The sequence below is a fragment of the Caretta caretta genome, chromosome 14 (assembly GCF_965140235.1).
Source record: "Caretta caretta isolate rCarCar2 chromosome 14, rCarCar1.hap1, whole genome shotgun sequence".
Taxonomy (NCBI): Eukaryota; Metazoa; Chordata; order Testudines; family Cheloniidae; genus Caretta; species Caretta caretta.
Genome location: NC_134219.1, coordinates 49,264,621 through 49,288,451, shown reverse-complemented (window position 1 = coordinate 49,288,451; position 23,831 = coordinate 49,264,621). Strand labels below are relative to the sequence as shown.

General features: G+C 60.5%; 2 protein-coding genes and 1 long non-coding RNA gene across 6 annotated transcripts in view; 1 reads left to right on the top strand and 2 right to left on the bottom strand.

The window, feature by feature from the left end:
- The window catches only part of LOC142068332 (H-2 class II histocompatibility antigen, E-S beta chain-like), a 41,022-nt gene extending 35,075 nt beyond the window's left edge, over nt 1–5,947 (bottom strand). Inside the window, exons 1-3 of one of the 2 annotated variants that reach the window (XM_075119646.1) lie at nt 5,755–5,945; nt 4,560–4,829; nt 3,541–3,822 (exon numbers count right to left, since the gene is read on the bottom strand). In XM_075119646.1, the coding sequence (XP_074975747.1) occupies nt 3,541–3,822; nt 4,560–4,829; nt 5,755–5,860 (658 nt within the window). In that variant the 5' untranslated portion in view covers nt 5,861–5,945. Of the gene's footprint in view, nt 1–3,540; nt 3,823–4,559; nt 4,830–5,754 lie in introns of both variants that reach the window. The other variant, XM_075119645.1, reaches the window with a different exon arrangement.
- LOC125621142 (HLA class II histocompatibility antigen, DR alpha chain) lies at nt 4,693–11,782 on the top strand. 3 transcript variants are annotated; one of them, XM_075119643.1, is made up of 5 exons: nt 4,693–4,815; nt 9,325–9,582; nt 10,034–10,315; nt 10,529–10,679; nt 11,055–11,782. In XM_075119643.1, the coding sequence occupies exons 2-5, from the start codon at nt 9,333–9,335 to the stop codon at nt 11,056–11,058; spliced, it is 687 nt and encodes a 228-aa protein (XP_074975744.1). In that variant the 5' UTR covers nt 4,693–4,815; nt 9,325–9,332; the 3' UTR covers nt 11,059–11,782. The 3 variants fall into 3 exon arrangements, with proteins under 3 accessions (XP_074975744.1, XP_048673634.2, XP_048673633.2); XM_048817677.2 differs by lacking the exon at nt 4,693–4,815 and adding an exon at nt 7,827–7,965; XM_048817676.2 differs by lacking the exons at nt 4,693–4,815; nt 11,055–11,782 and adding an exon at nt 7,869–7,965 and having other exon boundaries at nt 10,529–10,683.
- A 1,785-nt stretch (nt 11,783–13,567) lies between these two features.
- Nucleotides 13,568–21,654, bottom strand: LOC142069172 (uncharacterized). The gene is made up of 2 exons (XR_012665011.1): nt 21,487–21,654; nt 13,568–13,951 (listed from the first exon to the last, which is right to left on the bottom strand). It is a non-coding gene; the product is annotated as an uncharacterized LOC142069172 (long non-coding RNA).
- Between the last annotated feature and the right edge of the window lie 2,177 nt (nt 21,655–23,831).

The window sequence follows — 23,831 nt, the reverse complement described above, 5'->3', positions numbered from 1 at the left end:
TCCAGTACAAGGGCTGGTCAGGAACGTGGACTTTTGCAGTCTATGATGATTATCCCGTTCCCATGCTGCTGGGGGAAGACTTGGCCAACCATGTGAAGCAGGCCAAGAGGGTGGGAATGGTCACCCGCAGCCAGGCTAAGCAAGCCTTCACACCTATCCCTGTTGCTGAGCCTTCCACCAGGGCCCCGTCTGTGCTACCAGAGACCCAGACTGAGGTGGTGGAATCGGACCCCAGGCCAATGTCTGCAACAGCCGTAGTGGATCCAGTCCCAGAGACCCAGCCAGAGCCAGGCCCAGAACCGGAACGGGCGGAGCACCCAGCACCAGAACCATTGCCAGCCCTGAGTCTAGCGCTTGCAACCCCGTCTGCAACCCCAACATCAGAGGGCCCCACCGAGCCCGCCCTGGCAGCAGCAGCTAAACCAGCGCAAGAGGCTCAGCCGGAGCCTGAACCCCAACCTAGCGCACCCGCGGAGAGCGGGTCACCGTCCCCGGAACCAGCCTCGTCCCTTGCGTCGCTTCCCGAGGGACCAAGCCCAGGCCCACCATCCAGTGAGGAACTGAGGTCTCCAGCATCAAGGGAACAGTTCCAGACCAAACAGGAAACAGAAGAAAGCCTCCAGGGAGCTTGGACAATGGCACGGAGCAACCCAGCGCCTCTCAACTCTTCTAATCGATCCCGGTTTGTGGTAGAATGAGGATTTTTATACAAGGAAACTCTTTCTGGTGGGCACCAGGAACCTGGCATCCTCAGAGACAGTTGGTAGTTCTAACTAAATACTGGGACCGTTTGGGGAGGTCATTCCACTGGGAGGGAATGGACAAGAACGTTTCTACTTACGTCCAGTCCTGTGAGGTGTGCCAAAGAGTGGAAAACCCCCAAGACCAGGTCAAAGCCCCTCTCCAGCCACTCCCCATCATTGAGGTTCCATTTCAGCGAGTAGCTGTGGATATTCTGGGTCCTTTCCCGAAAAAGACACCCAGAGGGAAGCAGTACAGACTGACTGTCATGGATTTTGCCACCCGATGGCCGAAAGCAGTAGCTCTAAGCAACACCAGGGCTAAAAGTGTGTGCCAGGCCTTAACAGACATTTCTGCCAGGGTAGGTTGGCCCTCCGACATCCTTATGGATTCGGGAACTAATTTCCTGGCAGGGACCATAAAAAGCCTTTGGGAAGCTCATGGGGTGAACTACTTGGTTGCCTCTCCTTACCACCATCAAACAAATGGCCTGGTGGAGAAGTTTTATGGAACTTTGCGGGTCATGATACGTAAATTCGTAAATGAGCACTCCAATGATTGGGACCTAGTGTTGCAGCAGTTGCTCTTTGCCTACAGGGCTGTAACACATCCCAGTTTAGGGTTTTCACCATTTGAACTTGTATATGGCCGTGAGGTTAAGGGGCCATTGCAGTTGGTGAAGCAGAAATGGGAGGGGTTTATCTTTAATTATCTCATAGCATCCACCACCTCAAACCGAAAGCCCAAGGTGTACCATGTTAATTCTCTAAAGCCCTTTTATTCCAGAGAATTAAAGGTTTGTCAGTTTACAGCCCAGGGAGGAGATGACGCTGAGTGGCCCGAAGGTGTCTACTACGAAGGGAAAAGTGCGGGTGGCGTGGAAGAGGTGAAACTCTCCGTGACCCTTGGGCGTATGCAGCGACAGCAGATCCAGGAGCTGTGCCCTAGCTACGCGCCAACGTTCTCAGCCACCCAGGACTGACTGAACGGGCATACCACTCCATTGACACAGGGAATGCTCACCCAATTAGAGCCCAACCTTACCGGGTGTCTCCTCAAGCCAAAACTGCTATAGAACGGGAGATCCAGGACATGCTACAGATGGGTGTAATCCACCCCCCTAACACTGCATGGGCATCTCCAGTGGTTCTAGTTCCCAAACCAGATGGGGAGATAGGCTTTTGCGTGGACTACCGCAAGCTAAATGCTGTAACTCGCCCAGACAACTATCCCATGCCACGCACAGATGACCTATTGGAGAAACTGGGATGGGCCCAGTTCATCTCTACCTTGGACTTAACCAAGGGGTACTGGCAGGTACCGCTAGATGAATCCGCCAAGGAAAGGTCAGCCTTCATCACCCATGTAGGGCTGTATAAATTTAATGTGCTCCCTTTCAGGCTGCAAAATGTACCCGCCACCTTCCAGAAACTTGTAGATAGTCTCCTAGCGGGATTGGGAGAATCTGCAGTCGCCTAGGTTGACGATGTGGCCATCTTTTCAGATTCATGGGCAAAACACCTGGAGCATCTCCAGAAAGTCTTCAAGCGCATAAGAAAGGCAGGACTAACTGTTAAGGCTAAGAAGTGTCAAATAGGCTTAAACAGAGTGACTTACCTTGAACACCAGGTGGGTCAAGAAACTATCAACCCCCTACAGGCCAAAGTGGATGCTATCCAAAAGTGACCTGTCCCAAAGTCAAAAAACCAGGTCCAGTCCTTCTTAGGCTTGGCCAAATATTACAGGCGATTTGTACCGCAATACAGCCAAATCGCTGCCCCACTAACAGAGCTGACCAAAAAAACCCAGCCAAATGCCGTTCAGGGAACTGAAGAGTGTCAGAAGGCCTTTAACCACCTTAAGGTGACACTCATGTCTGACCCTGTGCTAAGAGCACCTGACCAGAAGGACCAATGGGGAAAGAAAATACTTTCAAATGGGGGGCGGGGCAGGTTTTGTTTGTGCTCTTTGTTTAGTTCCCTCTCAGGACAAAGAAAAAAACCAAGCAGGTAACCCAGCTCCTACTAAAATGATACATCTAAAATTACAAAAATTGTAAGTAATAGCAAGAAAATGTGTTAAATTATCTTTTGTTTTAGCTTGTAAATGTTCCCTATGCTAAGAGGGATGTTTATTCCTGTTTTTGTAAAGTTAAGCCTAAAGAGGAATCCTCTGTGTTTTAAATCTTTTTATTACCCTGTAAAATTACCTTCCATCCTGATTTTACAGAGGTGCTTCTTTTACTTTTTTCTTTATAATAAAGTTCTTCTTTTAAAAACTTAATTAATTTTAGTGTCCTAACCATAAAGGGTCTGGTCTGTACTTTTATTAAAGACAACTGGTTGGTAGATTATTCTCAAGCTTCCCCAGGAAAGGGGGTGAAGGGGCTTGGGGGGAGATTTGGGGGAAATAGGAACTCCAAGTGGTCCTTTTCCTGAATCTTTGTCTAACTCACTTGGTGGAGGCAGCGATACCGTCCAACGCCAAGGGAAGGAATTTGTGTCTTGGGGAAGTTTTAACCTAAGCTGGTGGAATATAAGCTTAGGGAGTCTTTCATGCTGGTCCCCACATCTGTACCCCAGAGTTCAGAGTGGGGAGGAAACCCTAACGCTGCCCCACTCAGGTTGTGTCTACACAGCGTTTTGGAGCCCGTGGAAGTGAGCTCCCAGCCCAGGTTGATAGATTTGGGTTAGCAGGGCTCGTGTGAGCGCTCTGCCCCAGGCCCATCCCCTGGGGGCTCCACAGAGCGAGGGCTGCCCCTGCGGGCTCAGGGGTTGCCCCACACCCAGAGGCTCTTACCCCAGTGCACGCTGAGGGGGTCCTGCAGGCTGATGTGCTCCACCTGGCAGGTGTAGACGTCCCCGCGCCGGGGGCTCATCTCCAGCATCACCAGGATCTGGAAGGTCCAGTCTCCGTTCTGGAGCAGCTCCGTGGACACCACCCCGGCCGTCTGCTCCTGCCCGTTCTTCAGCCACTTGATCTCGATCCCCCCGGGGTAAAACCCCGTCACGGAGCAAACCAGCAGGTGGGAGTGGGACCCAGACCCCGATGTTGTGGGGGAAACTTTCACCTTGGGCTGAACTGGGGGGAGAGAAGGGGAGGGGTTGGGGGAGGGGCTGGGATAGGGGCTGGAGACAGAGCAGGGTGACCCCCCCGTCCCCCAGGGAAAGGCCCCAGCTCCGGGATCAGCAGAAAGGGCCCGAGGTGAGTTGCATCCTGTCACCCCCATGGGGACAGAGCCAGGGATGGTCTGACCCTCGGGGCCCAGGGAAACGGGGTCTGGCCCAGGGACCAGGGGCTACCCCCACCCTCCTGCCAGGGGCACCCCAAGGGGGAGCGGCAGGGTTGGGGGGGAGGGGAGGGGAAAGTTCTGCCCCATCATCCAGCCCCGCCCACCCCAGGGAGGGGGGTAGGAGCCGCAGCAGCCGCCTGCCCCGAGGGGGGTCTGAGTGGGGGGTGCTGGGGGCTGAACCCCCAGAGGGGCGGGGGGGGCTGGGAGGGGGAGAGGGTCAGTCCCTGGCCTGCAGAGAGGGGGTGCCGCAGCCAGACCCGGGGGGGGCCGGGACGGGCGGGGGGGGGAAGGCGAAGGGCGGAGACGTCCCCGCCCCAGCGCCGGGTTCCCGCCTGCTCCTGCCGCTGGGTGACCCCGGCCCCCGCCGCCCCCCCCGCTCCCTGGGCCCCGCCCCCTGCCCGTGACCCCGCCCCCTGCCCCCCCCGGCGCAGGAGCAGCTCAGCCGCCCCCCCGGCCAAGAGCCGGAGCATGGAGATAACTGGGGGGGGGGGCAGAGCGGAGGACCCCCCCCCCCCCGCGCGCTCACCTCTCCGGGCCACGGTGAAAGGCGCGTCCACCTCGTAGTTGTGCCGGCAGAACCGGTCCACCTGGCCCCGCTTGTACGCCAGGGTCTCGGGCTGGCTGTTCCAGAGCTCGGCGTCGGGCCGGCCCAGCTCCGTGTCCGCCACGTACACCCCCAGCTCGCTGTCGAAGTGCAGGAACTGCCGCCCGTTGTAGAGGGCCCGGTCCAGGAACCGGACCCGCTCGGTGCCGTTGGTGAACAGACACTCCGAGTTCTGCTGGTACACGTACCGCCCTGGGGGGGACGGGCTCGGCTCGGCTCGGCTCGGCTCGGGCACCCCGCCCCGCCCCCTGCTGCCCCCGGGGGGGCCCAAATCCTCCGGGAGCGCCCACGAGCCCGTAGCCGCCCCCCCAGCCCCGGACGCAGGCGGGCACGGACGGGGGGGGGCAGTGACGGTAACACCGAGCGGGGGGGCGCTGGGCCCATGTGTACGGGGGGGGGGGGGGTTGCTGAGAGCCCTTGACCCGAACCGTGACCCCCGTGTGGGAGGGAAACCGCTTCAATCCGGGGGGTGCGGCAGCCCCCTCGTCCCAGCACCTCCAGGAGGGGACACAGAGAACGGGGGAGACACTGAGCAGACAGGACACCAGGACAGGGGACCCCAAGGCATGTCGGGTCTGACCCCCCCAGATACACCCAGCGCCTGCCCAGGACAGGGCTCCCCGGGGCGCTGGGCTCTGACACCCCCCCACCCCCAGATACACCCAGCACCTGCCCAGGACAGGGCTCCCCGGGGCGCTGGGCTCTGACACCCCCCCACCCCCAGATACACCCAGCACCTGCCCAGGACAGGGCTCCCCAGGGCACTGGCGTCCAATTCCCCCCCCCCGGAAACACCCAGCACCTGCCCAGGACGGGGCTCCCCGGGGCGCTGGGCTCTGACACCCCCCCACCCCCAGATACACCCAGCACCTGCCCAGGACAGGGCTCCCCAGGGCACTGGCGTCCAATTCCCCCCCCCCCCCCGGAAACACCCAGCAGCTGCCCAGGACGGGGCTCCCCGGGGCGCTGGGCTCTGACACCCCCCCACCCCCAGATACACCCAGCACCTGCCCAGGACGGGGCTCCCCAGGGCACTGGCGTCCAATTCCCCCCCCCCCGGAAACACCCAGCACCTGCCCAGGACGGGGCTCCCAGGGGCACTGGGGTCTCTGCTCACCTGGGGGCTCCGTGCAACGAGCCAGGTGGGTTCTCAGCACCGTCAGTGTCACGAGCAGAGCCCCAGCCCAGCAGCTCCCAGCCCCCAGGATCCGACCCACCCCCATCGCGGCTCAGGAGGGAGAGATCTGGAAAGTCGTCGGGACCCCGCAGACTGAGACCTTCTCTGTCCAGCTCCAAGCACCAGACCCGGGACGCTGCCCACAGCCCCGGGGATTGGGCACCCCCAGCCCAGGGCCAGTCAGCATCGGGGCTGGGCAGCATCATCCGTTGCCAGGCAGAGCCGGCCCCAGCAGGTCTCGGTTCCATACTTCTCCCTCGTAGGGGGCAGAGCAGGGCCTGGGGTTGGGCTGCAGGACTCGCCCGGCGCCTGCCATGGCCCCGGGACAGCTGGAGAGCGGGGCCAGCCCAGGGACCAGCCCCCGCCAAAGCAGGGCCCCCAGCAACAAGCCTGGGACCCTCCGTCCCCTTCCCCTGGTGCCTCGACCCTCTGCTGCTGGCTGGGGCAGGCCGGGTCTGTTCGGGGGGGTCTCTGGTTGTGGATAAATTTAGGCCCAGTGGAAGGTTCGGGGCTGGCCCCACAGGCAGAAGTTCTGAGCTTCCCCCACCTCCACGGGCCTGAGCTCTGCCCCCCAGGCACCCCACCAGAGCAGGGGGCTCAGTCTCCATGGGTCAGGCACAGCTCGGCCTCCCAGCTGCTCCCACCATCGATCTCCCGAAGGGGCTTCTCTGGCCCCCCTGTCTCTGATCCCCTCCCCCTCTCTGCTGCGCGCATACCCCCCCCCCCGCCCCGTGGGGCAGGGCCATTGTCCCCAATGCCCAGCTGGGGAGGGAGGCCCAGAGAAGTCAGTGACAGGCCCAGGGTTACACACAGTCTGTGGCAGGGCTGGGAATGACCCCAGGGCTCCTGGGTCCCAGGCCAGCCCCTCTCGGCCCCTCCTGCCAGGGGCAGTGTGAACACCCCGCGCGTTAGCTGTGGGGGTGGGGGGGACAAGTTGGTGCCAATGGGGACAGGAGGCAGTGGGTTTGGGCAGGGGACAGGGACCAGCGTGCCACACATGGGGCCCAGGACAGACTCCGGGGGGAAGGAAGTTTGGTCACTAACAGCAGATCCACCCGAGGGAAAGGGCCTGTGTCCCATTCCCGCCCCGAGCCAGCCAGGATCCCACCCTGAGGCCAGGTGGGAACCAGTGCCCCAGAGGGGAATGGCCGGGCGTCCCGGTCTCCCACGGATGGTCTCCCCGAACCCTGCCTGTGGCCTGGTCTACACTTAACGCTTATCCCAGCAGAGCTCTGCAGTTAGGTGTGACACCACCCCCGGGACACACACAGAGCTCCGGGGGTCAGAGGTGTGACCCCACACCCCAGCACACCGCTGTGTCGCCAAGCCCCCCGTGTGCACACAGTCGCTCTGCAGAGCAGGGCATGTGTGGACCGGGCAAGGGCCGTGCGGGGAGGTGCTGTCCCCATGCTGGGGATAAACCCCTCCTGGCTGCGCTGCGTCCACGCTGGGGATAAACCCCTCCTGGCTGCGCTGCGTCCACGCTGGGGATAAACCCCTCCTGGCTGCGCTGCGTCCACGCTGGGGATAAACCCCTCCTGGCTGCGCTGCGTCCACACTGGGGATAAACCCCTCCTGGCTGCGCTGTGTCCACACTGGGGATAAACCCCTCCTGGCTGCGCTGCGTCCACACTGGGGATAAACCCCTCCTGGCTGCGCTGCGTCCACACTGGGCTGCTGGCAGAGCCACACCACGCTGGGCCCTGCCATGCAGACTCAGCCCGCGGCCCCAGGTGGCTGGGTGGGAATTTGCAGTATTGCCAACCCCGAGTGTTCAGAAATCCTGAAGTTATGTAAAAATACCAGCTGCTGTGAGGTTCTTTTAATTTGCCTGATTTGCCTGCAACTTCTCCATCTCCTCTCGGCGAGGCTCAGCCCTGCTGCTCTGCCCGGTAACAGCCTGGTCGGCGCAGGGATTTCTGCCATTGGGTGCGGGCCACTGGGCCAGGCTCCCCTGGCCAATGCTGGGCGCTGCCCCCCAGCCCTGCCTCCCCCCAGAGTGTGACACATGCCCTCCAGCCCCCTAGCACTGCCGGCCCCACGCCCAGCCCAGTGTCCGGGGAGAGGAGATGGGTGCAGGACGGGGCGTCCCCATGGCCCAGCTGGCCCTGCTCACCCTGCTGGCCCTGCCGGGCACCGGGGCAGTGAGAGGTACGGGCGGGGCGGGGGCTGTGACGCCTGGGCCTGGGGGGGGGGGCAGCTTGACCCCCCATAGTGCCCGGCTCCCCCACCCTCGGGGGGACAATGGGGGCTGACGGGGCAGGGAGGGGTATGGGGAGGAGCCAGATAGGGGGGCTGCAGGGAGGAAGAATCTCACCCCACAGTGTTGAGGGAGGGGTCGGGGGCTGATCTGGGCAGGGTGCATGCTGCATGGAGTGGAGGGTCTCCCCCCTCCCCCCCCCAATGGCATCGGGGGAGAGGAGGGGAGGCTGGCGCGGGGGCAGCAGAGGGATCGTGGGGAAGCCGCTGTGGTTTGGGTACAACACAGCCCTGCCCTAGGGGTGCAGCCCCCTCCCCCACAGGGATTCGGGGCTGATCCCCCCAGGAGGGATGGGGGAACGTTCCCCAAAGAGCTGCGCCAGGGCCAGACCCTGCCGAGCAGTGAGTGCGTCTGTGCAGAGCAGGGAGCCCCTGTCTCCACTCCCCGGCCTGGCCCCATTGTCCCCCGTCCCCCCAGGGCTCAGACCCACGGCGGGGGGGCGCTCTGTGGGGCAGACTCTCTCCTTGACTAGTGGTGGCAGGTCCCCTCCTTTGCAGTCGCTCTGTGAGATCCTGCCGGGCGAGCTGGATCAGCGAACGACTCCCTAGGATGTAGGTGCCCAACTCCCTTGGGCCCTGGGCAATCCCAACCTCAGGCCTGAGCCAGACCCCTCCCCCTCCCGGCGTGTGTCTGACCCCCCAGCGCAGCTTTAATGTCTCTGGCTGCGGGGTTCCCGGGTCTCCCAGTGACTATCCCCGGGGTGTGAGTGTCGGGGGCCAGGGATTGAAATCGTCCCGAGAACCAGGTTGTGGTGATGCGAGGACCCGGAACGAGCCCTCGGCACAGACGGGAGAATGAAATGTCCTGCAGTCACAATGTGTAACCTTCCCACCCCCACTCCAGACACCCCCCACTCTGCAATGGGGTCACGTCCCCCTTCCTAAGCTAAGTGGGTGTCGGCCTGGACACTACTTGGATGGAAAGGAGGACTCGTGGCACCTTAGAGACTAACCGATTTATTTGAGTGTAAGCTTTCCTGAGCTACAGCTCACTGCATCGGATGCACTTGGATGGGAGACCTGTTAGAACAAATGAGTGGTGGGGGGGGGCACAGCGGGGGCCTGTCCCCTCGCAGACAGCGCTGACCCCAATGCCCCAGCGTGATGTCAGGGGTCCCTGCGCTCCCTGCCGCTGCTTTCCCCTCGCAGCGGGGAGTCCTAGGATGAATGCTGGGGGCTGTGGCTGTAGGGGAAGTCCTCCAGAGACCATGCCCCGTGGGGGGGCTGCTGATGATGCCCCTCTCCCCACAGTGGAGCACATGAGCTCCCAGGTGAATTTCTACCAGCGGACGGACCTGGCCCAGCAGGAGTCTGGCGAGTACATGCAGGAGTTCGACCAGGACGAGATGTTCCACGTGGACCTGGAGAGGAAGGAGACCGTCTGGCGCCTGCCCGACTTCAGCAAGTTCACCAGCTTCGAGGCGCAGGGCGCCCTGGGCAACATCGCCGTGCTGAAGAACAACCTGGAGATCCTGATCAAGAGGTCCAACCATTCGCGGGCCCAGAACGGTACGGCACGGCGGGGGGGCACCTTCCCCGTCCCCTTCCTGGGGCCATCCCACACCTTGCTCACCCGTGGACCGTCCCCGCCACGCACGGGCCCAGTACCAGACACCCTAAAGACTGAGGGGCCTCGCTTAGATCCCCTCCCAGCCTCTGGCGAGGGCTGCGAGCAGCCACGCAGCTGGGGCCCGGGCAGTTCGCACCCTCCAGGCTGGTGGCCCAGGGCAGCTCCTTTGCTGAGGGCTGTTCGTTGCCCCTCCCCAGCACCTGCCCCTGCCCCTGGGGGATTCTCCCCCCTGCCCCTTCTGCCCCATCAGTCGTCAGGGCAGGGAGCTGGGACAGCCCCGGTGACGCCCCCACAGTCCTGGGGAGAGACCCCTGAGCTGGAGCATGATCACCAGGGACTGGCTGGCTCAGGGGGGCAGGGGATGGGACCAACTAACCCCTGTCTCCCCAGTGCCCCCTGAGGTGACCGTGTTCCCTGAAGACCCCGTGGAGCTGGGGGAGCCCAACGTCCTGATCTGCTTCGCGGACAAGTTCTTCCCGCCCGCGCTCAGCATGACGTGGCTGAAGAACGGGCAGGAGGTGACGGGGGGCGTCTACGAGACCGACTTCTACCCTCGCCAGGGTGACTCCTTCCGCAAGTTCTCCTACCTGCCCTTCCTCCCCAGCCAGGGCGACTTCTACGACTGCCGGGTGGAGCACTGGGGGCTGCCCGAGCCCTTCACGAAGCACTGGGGTGAGGCCGGGGTGCCCGGGGACCCCGCTGGGCACAGGGCTGGGAGCCAGGACACCTGGGTTCTATCCTGGCTCTGGGAGGGGAGTGGGGGCTAATGGGTCAGAGCAGGGGGGGCTTGGAGCCAGGACTCCTGGGTTCTATCCCAGCCCTGGGAGGGAGGGGTGGGAACAGCCCCCCTCACTCCGTGCCCTGTCCCTCTCCCCCTCTCTCCAGAAGCCCAGATGCCCACCCCCGTCCCCGAGACCACCGAGACCCTGGTGTGCGCCCTGGGCCTGGCCGTGGGCATCATCGGCATCATCGCGGGCACCATCCTCATCATCAAGGGCATGAAGATGAACGCCGCCCGCAACCCGCGGGGCCCCTTGTGAGTAGCTGCTGCCTGGGGAGGGCACCCGCTGCACCTGCAGCCCCTGGGCCCACACAGGGCCCCCTGGGGAGACCCGCCCCCCCGCTGTGCTTCCCCCATCCAGCCACAGCCCCATTGCCCATCCAGCACCCCCTGGGCAGACCCCCCACCCACTGTGCTTCCCCCATTCAGCCACAGCCCCTCCCCCACCCAGCAGCTACTGGGGAGATCCCCCCCCCACTGTGCGCCCCCAGCCAGCCACAGCTCCTGAACCCACCCAGCCCCCCCGTGTCAATGAGAGAGTCCCTGCAGGTGCTGGGGAATGGCCCTGATCCCTGCCAGCCTCGCGTCAGGGTCCAGGGCTCCTGGTAACTGACCCTCTTTGCCTTTCAGATAAACGCCGGGAGAAGCCAGGGCCCCTGAATCCTTCCCAGATGCCTTCCTGAGACCCGCTCACGGCCCCCACCCCCTCCAGCTCTGCCCCCAGCAACCCTGCTCCGTGCCCATTGGTGCCAGCTGCTGTACCCAGGCGGGGCCCCCCGACCCCATAACCGCGCTGAGCCAAGCCGCTAGAGACTCCCTGGGGAGCCGGCCCCTCAGGCGGGCCCTGCACCCCCGCTGGGCTTGGGAGGGGGGCACCTATCCAGGGAGAGGGCTGCTGCCCCATGGGGCTGGGAATGGGGGTGGCCCCTCGTCAGGGGGCAGCAGGGCCCACGGGGCTGATCCAAACCCCATTGCCATCGTGGGGAAGGTTTCTCTTGACTCCAGTGGGTGCTGGATTGGGCCCCGAGCCCAGCCCCTATTGGCTAGAGGCTGCTGTCAGTCACCCCAGGTAAAGCCCCTCCAGCCATTACCCAGAAGGCTTTGGGCCAGATTTGGCCATTCCCGGTCAATGGGGTCCCCACGGGGCAGGATCGGGCCCATGACTGTCCCAGCGCTAGCCCCTGGCTAAAGGCCCCATGGCACCCATGTGTGACTCCCCCGGGGTCCATCCCTGCTGGGTCTGTGTGGGAAGGGCCCAGTCCCTGTATAGCCCCCCTTCTCCCTGTGCCCCGTGTGTGTCCACAGCCCGGCTGCCCTCGATCTAGCTTTGCTAACAGCAATAAAGTGGATTTTGGGGACGTTTCTGAGCTTTTTATCATGATTTTAAATCCGGTCGGTCTGGGCCGTGCCCACGGCAGCCTGTGTTAGCCCAGCCCAGCTAGAGTCTGTCCAGGGGCCCCGGGTTATACCGGGAGTTAAGGGAGTTTGGTATGAGGGTTAAGGAAGGGGCCAGGACTTCTGGGTTCTATCCGAGCTCTGGGAGGGGAGTGGGGTCCAGTGGGTTAGAGCAGGGGGGATGGGAGCCAGGACTCCTGGGTTCTATTCCTGTTGCTGACACTGTGACACTGACTTGCTGCAAACTGTGAGGCTTTCTGTGCCTCAGTTTCCCCTTGTGTGACATGTGGCTGGTCTCCTCCTGGGGCGGTGGTGGGGGCTCTGGGGCTGAGGGATGGTCCATGGAGCACTTTGAGATCATCCTATGGTCAGGATCCCTGGGGCAGGGCAGGGCTCATGGGCCAGGCTCCCCCGGGACCGAACCCCGCAGGGCAAGCGGCTGCAGAGAGATGCTGGCCTGTCCGGGTGCTGCGGTGACGTCCCCCAGGCTGGGGTCACGGTGACGCGAAGGGCAGATCCCCCCCCGAACATGACAGCGAGACCCAGCCCAGCTTCCTCGCACCCCTTCCCGGGCACATGCCGGGAGACCCCCTGGCTCCCAATAATGCCACCAACCCACCAAGCTTTCCCATTGGCCGCTGGAGCATTGGACCAGCCTCCTGCGCGTTCCCATTGGCTGCGGCCGTACAGCTGTCCCTGGTGGGAATGTTCCCAGGTCCCTTCAGGCAGCTCCAGACGCAGGCCCTGGGCTCCTGCCGGCTGGGGAGGCCCTGGGGGGCTGGGCATATGGCTGGGGGGGGGGCTGTTTCCAGTGGGGTCTGGCAGGACCTGGCCCTGGAGCCAGGGCGAGTCAATAGCTCGGTGAGCCGAGACACGATGTAAACCCGCCATGGGGTGCGTCTGTGGGGACACCGAGACTGGGGAGTGGGGGGTAATGACGGGACAGGCCAGTTACACACAGCGAGCTGGGTCACGTGGGGAGCTGGGCCCATTCACACGTGTTTTCGCACAGCCGGGTGCCAGGCTGGACAGGGAGGAACCGAGGATGTGGGTCCCACATGATGGGGGTCAGGTGGGCTGTACCCTGGGACGTAGAGACTTTGAACTGGACATGGGGGGTCAAGGCAGAACCCAACTGAGTGTGAGCTCCCAGTGCCATGCTGTGGCTTAGGGGGCAGGTGTGACCCAGGGCTGTAGGAACAGGGGAATATCGGGCAGGCACCGGGAGATGGTGTCTCCTCTGGACACGGCCCTGGTGAGATCGGCACTGGCTGCTGTGTCCAGCCCTGGCGTCGGCCCTGCGGAAAGGAGGCTGAAACGTTAGCGGGGTTCAGAGGGGAGCCGCAAAGGTGCCTCAAGGTCTGGAGAAGCTGCCTGTGAGTGAGCGATGGAAGGAGCCTGTTCTGTGCAAGGCTCAGGGGTGACCTGATCCCGGTCTGTAAGGACCCACCCGGGGAGCCAATTTCTGGGAGCAGGGGGCTCGTCAGTCTCCCAGACAAAGCAGAACAAGAGCCAGCGTCTGGGAGCTGACGTGAGATGACCTCAGACTAGAAACCCGGGTCACATTTTTACCAGGGAGGGCCCCTAACCACTGCGACATCTGAGCCGGTGGGAGCACGTTGCTCTCCAAACACAACCACGACCCTGAGACTGGATCTGCACAAGCAGACCGTGAGTGGGGGGAGCCCCATTGAGTCCTGCAGGGGCACAGGAGTCCACACACAGACAGCCACCAGCGGGGTCCAGGCTTTGGGTTAAAAAGGCTTTTTAAGAACACAGCGTGAATGGCTGGAACATGCAAACACTGAGCTGGATGGAGATCAAAGCCCAGTCAGTACAGAGGATGGGAAACAGGAAGTAAATGGCAAAGAACATAAGTTACAAGTAAACACGTAGGCAACTGATAAGGGAAACTAAAGGATCCAATGGCCAATAGTTTGAAGGACAATAAGAAGACAGCTTAGAAACACGTCAGGAACAAACATAGCCCTAGGTTGGAACCGGGTCCAGGTCCAGGGCTGGATGCAGATGGTGAAACTGTAACTAGTGAAGCAGGAAAGGCAGAAATGTCCCGTAGCTATTCCTGTCTGTGTTTGGAGTGAGGCAGGAGGCTGTGTCCGTCCTTGATGATGCTGTGGATGGACCAGAAAATTTCCCAGCTCTAACAAAGGAGGAGGTGAGGCAGCAGCTGCTAAAATCAGACACGCTCACACCACCAGTCCCGGATCATTTATACCCAAGAGTCTCAAAGGAACTGGCTGAGATGTGTAAATACAGCCAGTGCCAGGCAGGCCAGCTGGGCAGCACAGAGGCTGCCTTCAAAAGCCGCAACCCAGAGCAGGGCCCAGGGGTCACTGCAGATCCCAGCCCCAACACGATCTTTGCTGTGTCCTGTAGCCAGGTGGATCCGGGGAGATCAGAGAGACATGGTGGGGAGGGGAGGTCAGCGCTTTGATTGGAAAAACTTCTGCTGGGGGCAGAGACGAGCTCGTGAGCTGCCCAGAGTCCTTCACACACCCCCTTTCCCCTCCGCCCTGCGTCCCCACCTCCCGGTTCCCAGCAGCCGGGGCTTTCCCCAGAAGCTTCCACTTCACCTTGAACTCGAGTAACCCCCGTCTCCCGGCCAATCAGCACGCGGCTCCGGGCAGCGTCATCGGTCTCCGGCAGATTCTGGCCATGCTGGGCTGCTATGGGGCAGGTTGAGGAGCAGCCAGGCGGGCTGGGCTGGGTGACAGGCGGGAGCGGGGCTGGGGATGGGGCAGTGGCTCCTCCAGCCGCAGCCTCACACCCACCCCACTCACCCCCCCGCGGGCTCAGGCCAGCCCTGACACCTCCCCTCCCCCGGCCTGGGTCACTCTGAGCCCCCCCACCCAGCCCCGCTCAGCACCCAGCTCGCCCCAGGACAGCCAGTGAGGCCCCCTCCACACGGACTGGGAGCCAGGACTCCTGGGTACCGTGTGGGGTCTGGTGGGTTAGAGGAGGGAGGGGCTGGGAGCCAGGACTCCTGGGTTCCGTGTGGGGTCTGGTGGGTTAGAGGAGGGAGGGGCTGGGAGCCAGGACTCCTGGGTTCCGTGTGGGGTCTGGTGGGTTAGAGGAGGGAGGGGCTGGGAGCCAGGACTCCTGGGTTCTGTGTGGGGTCTGGTGCATTAGAGGAGGGAGGGGCTGGGAGCCAGGACTCCTGGGTTCTATGTGGGGGTCTGGTGGGTTACAGGGCGGGAGGGGCTGGGAGCCAGGACTCCTGGGTTCAGTTCCCACCTTCATCACTACTGTGCTGTGTGCACTGGGGTCAATCCCTCACTCTGGGGCTGGTGACCCCCCTTTGTCTTGCTGTCTTCGGCTGCAACCTCCCGAGGGCAGCGCCCGTGTGTCTGGGCAGCGCCCGGCACAACACGGCCCCGATCCCAGCTGGGGTCCATGCAGCCCCGGGGCGGGGGGTGGAGGGCTGGCTCAGGGGTGGGAATGGGCCATTGGGCCTTTCCCCTCTGCGGGGCACCAGTTCCGATCCAGCCCCCTTTGGCTCCGTGGCCACCTGCCCCAGTCAGACCAAACCCAGATTTGGGCCCAGGGCAGCCGGTTAGTAGCCACAATTCCCGCCTGGTCTCTGATTGGTGCCCTGAAGGGTTTTGCCGGCCCAGCCAGCCCTGCCAGCCCTGCGATGCCTGGACAAGAACCTTCCTGTGACCCAGCCCCGGAGTCCGAGCCCACGCGCTGGGCTTTGGGCCTGGGGCGTTTGGGCAACTGCAGGCGTCTGATGTCAACGGCTCTCTCGAGGGGCAGGGATCCCCAGAGTGGCTCAGCCCCGGGACCTGTCTAACCTGGTCTCCTGTCTCTGAGCGGGGCCAGTCCCAGCGGGTCCAGGGGGAGGGGCAGGAACCCCGCAGGGACGGGATAACCTGCCCCAGGGGACCTGCCCCAGTAGCTAGAGCTCAGCTCCTGTGCTGACACAGCTGGGGGTAGATCTTGTCCCACACACCCATTAACCCCTTACTGCAGGCATCCACCATCCTTACAAACCTCCAGTTTTTGTGTGAATCTGCTGAGCTCTTGGCCCCAGTGAGATCTTGTGGCAGTGAGTTCCAGAGGCCAATAGCACGTATTTCCTTTTCCCAGCTTTCAACTAGCCACCTTTCAATTTCACTGACTGTCCCTCGTTCTTGTATAAATTATTTCTAGTACAGTGGGGTCTGGGGCCCCCGACTCAGACTGGGATCCCTGTTGTGCCGGGTGCTGTACATACACCCCAGACCGAAACTGAGCTCCCCACCCTTGCGCCAGGCACCTCCAGATTCCCTCAGCAGAGATCAGGGCCCTCTTGTGCCAGGTGCTGCACAGACCCCGACTGAGACTGGGTCTGGATCGGGCCAGCTCTCCATGAGGGAAGCCCCCAGCACCGTGAGGCCGACCCCGGGTCCAGCGTCTCAGTGCTGGGGTCGAGCGACGCTGCAGACGCCCGGGGTTTCGGTTCCTCCGCAGCAGCCCCGCGCTGGGCAGAGTCCAGCCTTGGGGGAAGTGAAAAGGAGAAGCTGGCAGGTTCCACGGCTCAGAGGGGAAGTGGCCCTGGCTGTGCGGTTCCCCCGGGCCAGGCAACCCCATGGCGGGGCCAGTGGAGAGGGAGAAGGGCCCTGCGTCACCTGTCCTTAGGGTAAGGAGAGCGCAGAGCCCAGGGCACGCAGAGCACGGGCTGCTGGCAGGTCCCACTCGTCCCTGCTGAGGCAAACAGCCATTGCAACAGACAGGTGTGACAAAGTGGGACTGTTCTTAATGTTTTCTCTGAATATTGTGTGGGTGCCTCAGTTTCCCCTAGGCTTTTCTTATGTCTCCAGGTGGTGGGATAAGGGGGTGTAATTGTTGCAGAGCAAAGGGCCAGGGTACATAAATGGCCGACTGTGACGAAGTGGGACTGTTCTTAATGTTTCCTCTGAATAGTGTGGGGGTGCCTCAGTTTCCCCCAGGCAGTTCTTAAGTATCTAGGGGGTGGAGTAAGGGTGTATGATCATTGCAGAGCCCTAGAGGGCATGTGTGTGCAGGAGTCTGGACACAGAGAATGGCCGACACCCTGTTTCCTGGCAACTGATGGCCTGGGCCCTTCCCCCCCTGCAAGGTGAGAGCTGAAGGGTTGGAGAACAAAGGAATCAGGTGACCACCTGGCCCGGGAAAGGAACAAAGCCCAGAGGAGGAGGGGCTGGAGGGAGTTTCAGTTTGGGGCTGGCTGGGACATGGAGTGAAGTGCAGACGTGGTTGTCTGGCTCACTACCCCCCAAAATGGACCCAGCTGAGGGGTCCCGTTCTCTGCACCTGCAAGCTCTGTGTTAGACCATGTTCCTGTCGTCTAATAAACCTTCTGTTTTACTGGCTGGCTGAGAGTCACGTCTGACTGCGAAGTTGGGGTGCAGGACCCTCTGGCTTCCCCAGGAGCCCCGCCTGAGCGGACTCGCTGTGGGAAGCGCACGGAGGGGCAGAGGATGCTGAATGCTCCGAGGTCAGACCCAGGAAGGTGGAAGCTGTGTGAGCTGTGTGTCCTGAAGACAGGCTGCTCACAGAAAGGCGACTGCCCCAGAGTCCTGACTGGCTTCATGGGGAGCAGTTCCAGAGCATCGCCCAGGGACTCCGTGACAACTGGTGGCAGCGGTGGGATGTACTGCACCCTGTGGATGGTGCTTCCTGCAGTAAGTGACTGGGGAGCAGTAACACGAAGGGGGATTGCCGAGGACTAGGCCTGCTGAAGGCTCAGAGAGGAGCGGTTTCGGGGGGCGGTTAACCCCTGGGAGTGTGTGACCAGCGAGAAGGACTGTGCAGTAGCAGGGTTCCCCTGGGGATTGCAGCAAGCAGTCCAAGGGGCGGAGGAGTCTGCAGCTCGACCCTGGCAAAGAGGTGGTGACCTCGAGAAGGGCTGGCACACTAGGGGTTCTCCCTGGAAACCGTGGGGAGCTGAGAACACACGGGCCTGTGAGTCCACAACAACTTGGGAGGAGCGGAGTGATGGCCTGTCACCGTCTCCTTAAGAAGGACATTGTAACCCTGTGCAGAAAGAGAGGGTTGAGCGTTGGAAAGTGCACCAAAGAAGAGTTAATCGTGCAGCTGGAGGAGGATGACTGCTCTAAGGAACAGATTCCTGACCCCAACTGGGGCTATAGCAGGATCTGGGAGCAGCTGAAGCGGGAGCCAGGCATCGCCAAGACTCCTGTCCCCGACCAGACGAGGGTCTTCACGATCGGGTTCCCCATCGGGGGATCGAGATGGACGGGATTGGAGCTGAGTCTGAGAGAGCCCGAGAAAGAGCTGCAGAAGCAGCAGCAGCATGAACTGGCGGTGGGGGAGCGGAGAGGCCTAGGGGACCCCTCAGGGGTGAGTGGGGATAGACCCCGGGGGGCCAGTTCCGCAGGGAACCTCGAGACTAAATTGCTGCCCCTGGTTAAGGGGGGGGGGTTTGGATGCCCACCTCACTGCCTTTGAGCAGGCTGGCGATTTGAACCAAGGGGACCCTGCGGAAAAGCCCCGGTGTCTAGCTCCCTTGCTGGGTCCCAAGGCCTTAGACTCCGTCAGCCAGATGGTTGGGGATGTGGACAGGCTCCCACTCCTGACCCCAACCTATATGTCTGTGTGGAGTTTCCTGGGGCCAGGCCCCCCGGACCTCCAGTGGGAGCAGAAGGTGATGGTCAATGGGGAGACATTCTTGGGGTGGCCAAAGGGCATGGGCTGCATAAACCTTCCCACATGCGGCCTGCGAGTGCTATCGACCACCCCTGACCTAAGGGAGGGCGTGAAACTGGAAGGGCCTGGTGTAACTCCTACCAAGGAATGGGAGAGATGCTGGGGCATCCATGGGAATGTTGGTGGCTTCGAACTTCCCCAGGTCACCGGCTAAAGTGACCCCGCTCAGTTCGATCTCGAAGGGGGGAGAGATGTGACGAAGTGGGACTGTTCTTAATGTTTCCTCTGAATAGTGTGGGGGTGCCTCAGTTTCCCCCAGGCAGTTCTTAAGTATCTAGGGGGTGGAGTAAGGGTGTATGATCATTGCAGAGCCCTAGAGGGCATGTGTGTGCAGGAGTCTGGACACAGAGAATGGCCGACACCCTGTTTCCTGGCAACTGATGGCCTGGGCCCTTCCCCCCCTGCAAGGTGAGAGCTGAAGGGTTGGAGAACAAAGGAATCAGGTGACCACCTGGCCCGGGAAAGGAACAAAGCCCAGAGGAGGAGGGGCTGGAGGGAGTTTCAATTTGGGGCTGGCTGGGACATGGAGTGAAGTGCAGACGTGGTTGTCTGGCTCACTACCCCCCAAAATGGACCCAGCTGAGGGGTCCCGTTCTCTGCACCTGCAAGCTCTGTGTTAGACCATGTTCCTGTCGTCTAATAAACCTTCTGTTTTACTGGCTGGCTGAGAGTCACGTCTGACTGCGAAGTTGGGGTGCAGGACCCTCTGGCTTCCCCAGGAGCCCCGCCTGAGCGGACTCGCTGTGGGAAGCGCACGGAGGGGCAGAGGATGCTGAATGCTCCGAGGTCAGACCCAGGAAGGTGGAAGCTGTGTGAGCTGTGTGTCCTGAAGACAGGCTGCTCACAGAAAGGCGACTGCCCCAGAGTCCTGACTGGCTTCATGGGGAGCAGTTCCAGAGCATCGCCCAGGGACTCCGTGACACCGACACTCTGTCTCCTGGCACCTGATGGCCTGGGCCCTTCCCCCCTGCAAGGTGAGAGCTAAAGGGTCCGATGAAGTGAGCTGTAGCTCACAAAAGCTTATGCTCAAATAAATTTGTTAGTATCTAAGGTCCCACAAGTACCCCTTTTCTTTTTGCAGATACAGACTAACCCGGCTGCTACTCTGAAACCAACTAAAGGGTTGGAAAACAAAGGAATCCGGTGAATTCCTGGCCCGGGAAAGGGACAAAGCCCAGAGGATGAGGGGCTGGAGGAAGTTTCAGTTTGGGGCTGGTTGGGGACGAGGAGTGAAGGGCAGATGGGGTTGTCTGGCTCACTGCCCCCCCAAATGGACCCGGCTGAGGGGTCCTGTTCTCTGTACCTGCAAGCTCTGTTTTAAACCGTGTTCCTGTCATCTAATAAAGCCTGTTGCCAACTGTGTCCACAGATCTATTCAGGGGACACCATCATAGGGCCTAATCACATCAGCCACACTATCAGAGGCTCGTTCACCTGCACATCCACCAATGTGATCTATGCCATCATGGGCCAGCAATGCCCCTCTGCCATGTACGTTGGCCAAACTGGACAGTCTCTATGTAAAAGAATAAACGGACACAAACCAGACGTCAAGAATTATAACATTCAAAAACCAGTCGGAGAACACTTCAATCTCTCTGGTCACGCGATTACAGACCTAAAAGTGGCAATTCTTCACAAAAAAACTTCAAAAACAGACTCCAATGAGAGAGTGCTGAATTGGAATTAATTTGCAAACTGGATACACCTAACTTAGGCTTGAATAAAGACTGGGAGTGGATGGGTCATTACACAAAGTAAAACTATTTCCCCAGGTTTATTCCCCCCTCCTTCCTACTATTGCTCAGACGTTCTTGTCAACTGCTGGAAATGGCCCACCTTGATTATCACTACAAAAGGTAAGGAGGACTTGTGGCACCTTAGAGACTAACAAATTAATTTGAGCATAAGCTTTCGTGAGCTACAGCTCACTTCATCGGATGCATTCAGTGGAAAATACAGTGGGGAGATTTTATATACACAGAGAACAGGAAACAATGGGTGTAACCAGACACACTGTAACCAGAGTGATCAGGTAAGGTGAGCTATTACCAGCAGGAGAGCGGGGGGCGGGGAGGGGGGAACGACACCTTTTCTCTCCCCCTCCCCGCCCCAACCCGCCCCGCCAGCCTGTCTCCCCACACTGGGGCTGGACTGGAGCTGGTGCCCCTAGAGGGGAAAGGCGCTATACCCCGCCCCCCACACACCAACCAGCCACCTCAATTCCCCTCCAGCCTGGAACCGTTTGGTCACTCAGGCCTCATTCCTCTGCGTTAGAAAGCACAGATGAAGTGTGTGAGGGGAAGCCAGGAGTCCTGGCTCCTAGACATCCCCTGCTCTACCCACCAGACATTATTTCCCTCTTAGATCCAGGATAGAACCCAGGAGTCCTGGCTCCCAGCTCCCCCTGCTCTCACCCACTAGACCCCATTCTGCTCCCCGAGCTGGGGATAGAACCCAGGAGTCCTGGCTCCCCATCTTGCTCATAGACTCAAAGGCCGGAAGGGACCACCGTGATTATCTAGCCTGGCCTCTTGTACATCACAGGCCACAGAAACTCACCCACCCACTCCTGTAACAGACCCCGAGCCTCTGGCTGGGTAACTGACAGCCTCAAATCATGGTTTAGAGACGTCAAGTAACAGAGACTGCACCTTCACTCTAGTTTAAACCTGCCAGTGACCCGCGCCCCATGCAGCCGGGGAAGGCAAAAATCTGCCAATCTGACCTGGGGGGAAATTCCTTCCTGATCCCAAACATGGTGATCGGTTAGACCCTGAGCATGTGGGTGAGAACCGCCAGCCAGACTCCTGGGAGAGAATTCCCTGTAGTAACTCAGAGCCCTCCCCAGCCAGTGCCCCATCACCGGCCCTTGGGGATTTTTGCTATTAGCAGTGGCCGATGGGCCACATGTCACAGTAGGCAGTCTCATCATCCCATCCCCTCCTAAACTCACCAAGCTCAGTCCTGGAGCCAGTTCGGTGTTTTGCCCCCACTGCTCCCCTCGGGAGGCTGCTCCAGAACTTCACCCCTCTGATGGTTAGAAACCTTCGCCTAATTTCAAGCCTAAACTTGTTGATGGCCAGTTTGTATCCGTTTATTCTTGTGTCCACATTGGCGTTTAACTTACATAACTCCTCTTTCGCTCTGGTATTTATCTCTCTGATGTATTTATAGAGTGCAATCATATCTCCCCACAGCCTTCTTTGGTTAGGCTAAACAAGCCAAGTTCTTTGAGTCTCCTCTTACAAGGTAGGTGTGACGGGATCCCCGGGGTGCAGCCTGGGACTGTGGGACTGCTGTGCCCCTTTATCTCTCCAGCCTGGGCTGTCTGTCACAATGCCCTGCTAGTGACAAGCAGCAAACCCCTCCAGGCGCTGTGATCACTCAGCACACCCGCATGTGGAGCCCCACACCCGCCTAGACTGCGTGAATGCTCCCAGAGCCACTCACGAATCACACAGAGAAAGGCATCAGCCGAATCCCCCGGGCTCCCATCACTGTACCTCAGGAATATTCCGTCCTGCACTGCTCAGGACAAGCCGTGCAAATTTCTTAATTGGTTCACCACCTCATCAATGGAGAGTGGACATACACCAGCCTTTGTAAATCTGAGCTGATTTACCACACTTCAGGCAAACTCACTGGTAAAGATAAACAGTTAAACAAATTTATTGATGATAAAAGATAGATTTTAAGTGATTATAAGTGATAGGCAAAAAGTCAGAGTGGTTACCAAAAGAAAACAAAAGAAAATATAAGCACGCAGTCTAAACTCTCAAGACAGACTTCCCCCTGCCCCTCCCTGGGGCTCCTGCGGTGCTGGCTCAGACCCTGCCTCTCTCAGCAAGGTGAATTCCCAGGGCGTGGGGGTCTGCCCCAGCCAACCTCACCGCCTCCTAGTACAGGCTGCTCCTCTTCCCCCTCCCACCAACAACGCCAGAACTGGGGTGCCGGGGGGCCATGCCCCCCCTTCTACAAAGGTTCTGGTGCCCTCCGTGTTAGCAATTCTCCAGTCCTAGGCCCCACTCCCCTCTTAGAGCTGTGGATAGAACCCAGGAGTCCTGAGTCCCACCCCACCCCCTCTCGCTCTAGCCCATGCTGCCCCCTTGTGACCGTCTCCCTCGTTCCACAAATCGCTGCTGGCTGGCTGGCTGGTGTGGATTCAACGCTGGGACAGAGCCAGCACTGGGCAGAAGCAGACAAAGGCCGTGTCTGCCCGACATAGTCTTGAGGGACACGACCCTGTCGCTAAAAGTCAGGCAGCGTGAATGCTCTTTGTCGGCACTTTTGCTGACAAAATACTTCCACCCCCAACGCACGGGGCTCACGGTGCCCACAGGAGAGCGCTCCTGCCGCAACGCGGGCGTTCACACAGGCACTTGCAGCGGCAAAACTTTTGTCTTTTGGGCGGGGCTCGGGGGTTGTTAAGTTCCTGTGAATGACAAAAGTTTGTTGTTCAATTGTAAGTGTAGACCTAGCCTAAGCAATTGTGTAGGGCCCTGAGCAGCTCAAGAGGCCCCCCCCGTTCACCTCTTATTGCAAGAACTGGCCTGTTTTAGTGTTGGGGGGACATTCCTGCATAGGGCCCGCAGTGGGCAGCCCCGACTCTGGCCCTGGGAAAGGCTGTAAGAAAATCACGGGCTGCAGTATGGTAGCAATAACCACCACTTTTCGCAGACACCCCACAACTGTTTTTAATTGCTGCAGCTTCCCTGCACCCCAGCCATCGGATGCTGCTGCCAGGACCGGGTCCAGCCTGTGCCCAGTGTGACGAAGTGAGAATGTTTCCTCTGAATAGTGTGGGGGTGCCTCAGTTTCCCCTAGGCAGTTCTTAAGTATCTAGGGGGTGGGAGAAGGGTGTATGATCATTGTAGAGCCCTAGAGGGCAGGTGTGTGCAGGGGTCTGGACACAGAGAATGGCCAACACCCTGTTTCCTGGCAACTGATGCCCTGGGCCCTCCCCCGCAAGGTGAGAGCTAAAGGGTTGGAGAACAAAGGAATCAGGTGACCACCTGGCCCGGGAAAGGAACAAAGTCCAGAGGAGGAGGGGCTGGAGGGGGGTTTTCAGTTTGGGGCTGGCTGGGACATGGAGTGAAGTGCAGACGTGGTTGTCTGGCTCACTGCCCCCCAAAATGGACCCAGCTGAGGGGTCCCGTTCTCTGCACCTGCAAGCTCTGTGTTAGACCATGTTCCTGTCGTCTAATAAACCTTCTGTTTTACTGGCTGGCTGAGAGTCACGTCTGACTGCGGAGTTCGGGTGCAGGACCCTCTGGCTTCCCCAGGAGCCCCGCCTCAGCG

Bases quoted from the DNA above. Each gene is read 5' to 3' on its own strand.
- LOC125621142 (XM_048817677.2), top strand. From the start codon at position 7,884: ATGGGTGCAGGACGGGGCGTCCCCATGGCCCAGCTGGCCCTGCTCACC. The intron at 7,966-9,324 runs GTACGGGCGGGG...CTCTCCCCACAG, and splicing joins GGGCACCGGGGCAGTGAGAG to TGGAGCACATGAGCTCCCAG. The intron at 9,583-10,033 runs GTACGGCACGGC...CTGTCTCCCCAG, and splicing joins CCATTCGCGGGCCCAGAACG to TGCCCCCTGAGGTGACCGTG.